Raw genomic sequence first — 2,337 nt, forward strand, 5'->3', positions numbered from 1 at the left:
AAATGCATAGACATCTCCTGGTATTTATTCCACCGGTTATCACAGTACCATGGCACGGGGACAGCATAGGAGGTGGAGAGACACTCAGATGGGCACAGCGCACAACTACAGCACAACAGAGGAGGAGGAGATTTTTCTCCTTTATCCCTTGGTTCTTCTCCTGGAAGGAACAAAGACACGAGTGGATCCCACCCCGGGAGAGGGAGGGTGTGCCACCACCACTGCTCCGGGGAAGGGCTGGTGTGGGTTCAGATGAGCATTGGGGAGGGGTTTGAGTCCTCTCTCTGGCATTAATTCAGGGTTCAGCCCTCTGGTCCTCAGCACCCCTCTTCCCCCTGGGCTAAAAGAGATCACGGAGCAGGTCCTTCCCGGCTGACTCCTTTGAGAGGGGCCCTCAAGGGCAAAGGGGTTGCTATTTCTTGCACAGACGGGATGTTATTTCTCTTGTGATGGGTATGGGATGCCAGGGGGATTGTATTTTTGTGCCTTGTCCTTGCAAAGCAAATCGGAGCCTCCCTGTCATTTCTAGGAGGCTCGGTCGAAATGTGTAGGCAGAGACACGGCGTATGGCCACCGCTCGGCTGGAAAGCCTTTGCCTTCCCACGCTGACGTGGTTCAATAACACTCCAAGGTCACTGGGGGCTTTCCTTCCCCACAGCCCCCCCCAGCTCTCACTACAGACACCCACTGCCCCGGGCACAGGAGGAGGCGTTGGGGTACGGGGGCGGGGGGGACACATGCTGGCTTTTTGCTCTAACCTCAGACTGGAGAACAAAACAAAAACCACACATCAGGGACATCTGGGTCAGGGACTTGAGGCTTCACACAGCTCAGAAGGACCCGACTCACACAAGGCAAGGGTGACAACATCAGTGGGGTCCCCGCTACAGGCAACAGCCACCGCCAGACCCTTCGCTGCATCCCCTCCCTTCTCCCCCACCGTCACGTTGACGTGGAGAGGGGGTTCAGCCGGGTCACATCATGGTGCATTTCTCAGCCGATTGCTTCAGGTCCTCTAGCGTGGCCGAAGCTTTGTCTTTCAAGGAATCAAGGTCCAGGTTCTGGATGTTGCTGAGCTGGCCGATAACCGAGTTCTTCTCTTCCTCCTCCTCGTTGTCCTGCTCGATCATCTTGGCCAGCTCTTTGGGCAGCTCCACGTCACCTCCCACCAGCTGGATCTGGTTGTCATCCGTCTCGTTCTGAAATGGGCCGGGAGAAAGTCAGGCAGGGGATGCTGTGGGTGGGAAGGGGGAGGCGTGGGGGGTGCTTCTGGAGGCCCTAAAGGCCCGGTGCAAGGTTCACAGCAGTGTCTGCAGGGGCTTTGGGCTGTCTTCCCATTTTAAGGTCCGTGGGGGTTGGTCCCTGGGGCTCACAGCCACGCTCATGCTGTGGGTAGGATGCTGACCCAGAGGGGACACGGCTGAGCCGAGCCTGGGCAGACGTTAACGGACGAGATGAAACCCCGAGTGTGCCAGCATCAGTATAAATTGGCTTTCGGCTCACATTGGAGCGACTGGGGAGATTTAGGCACCCAATTAAGCTACATGTATGCTTAATGACTGCGCCCACCGGAGATCGGGGTCAGCTCGGTGCTGGAGAGCCACAGGGAGAGTTTGCAAGAGGCAGCCTGGCTGCCAAGCGGGATCAGTATTGAGCAGAAGAAACTTGTCGAAAGATTAGAAGGGACATCTCAAGCATGAGAAAGCAGCAAAAGGTTTGGGGGGCCAGATCTGAACAAATCCCCATTTCCCCTGGAGGAAAAAAAAAATAATAAATCTCCTTCTCTTCTTTTTCCGCCTCTTCGTGCTTTTGGCAGGGGAAAAATTCTCCAGTAGTTTATTTCCTGGCAATAAAAGGGGTGTGAGAAGCAGTGGGGTGTGCATCCAGGGTGGCTGAGCAGCATCGCACAATCTGAACAATATCACTTGGCTTAGCTGACCTTTCCGAACTAATATTAGCCCAGCTCCAATTTAGAGTATTCACCACTGAGAGACTCCTGAAAGGGTTTGGGGGGGAGAAGAGCTTGTGGCAATTCCAAGAGCGGCTGAATTATCCCTTGATTAAATTGTTTCTAGTGAATCATTCATCGGGCGGAAATTCCGAAATAGGAGTTTAGATAGGAGACGTTTGCCAAGTAATCTGGGGAGAGGAGCTGGCTAATCCAGCCGGGAAGGTGGAAGTGCGGCTCCGCTCCCAGCTACCGGGCTGAGAGTCCAGGGTGAAGGCGGCTTTCCCTCATCCAGCTGGATTTAGGGGGCAAAAAAGAGGAAGAGGGGGATCAAGCAAGGCAAAGGGTGTGTGTCGGGGGACCCACTCTTGGGGCTGGTGGCTTGCGGT

The 2,337-nt window shown here is 54.9% G+C and overlaps 1 protein-coding gene across 1 annotated transcript; it reads right to left on the reverse strand.

Annotated features, from left to right (window-relative positions):
- Positions 1-974: 974 nt before the first annotated feature.
- On the reverse strand, positions 975-1,199 carry LOC104162885 (complexin-3-like; the record flags this gene model as incomplete). The annotated part of the gene is made up of 1 exon (XM_009701719.1): positions 975-1,199. A coding segment is annotated over one exon (225 nt), but the record flags the coding sequence as incomplete, so codon positions are not given.
- Positions 1,200-2,337: the final 1,138 nt, after the last annotated feature.

The sequence above is a fragment of the Cariama cristata genome, unplaced genomic scaffold (assembly GCF_000690535.1).
Source record: "Cariama cristata isolate BGI_N322 unplaced genomic scaffold, ASM69053v1 scaffold26836, whole genome shotgun sequence".
Lineage (NCBI taxonomy): Eukaryota > Metazoa > Chordata > Aves > Cariamiformes > Cariamidae > Cariama > Cariama cristata.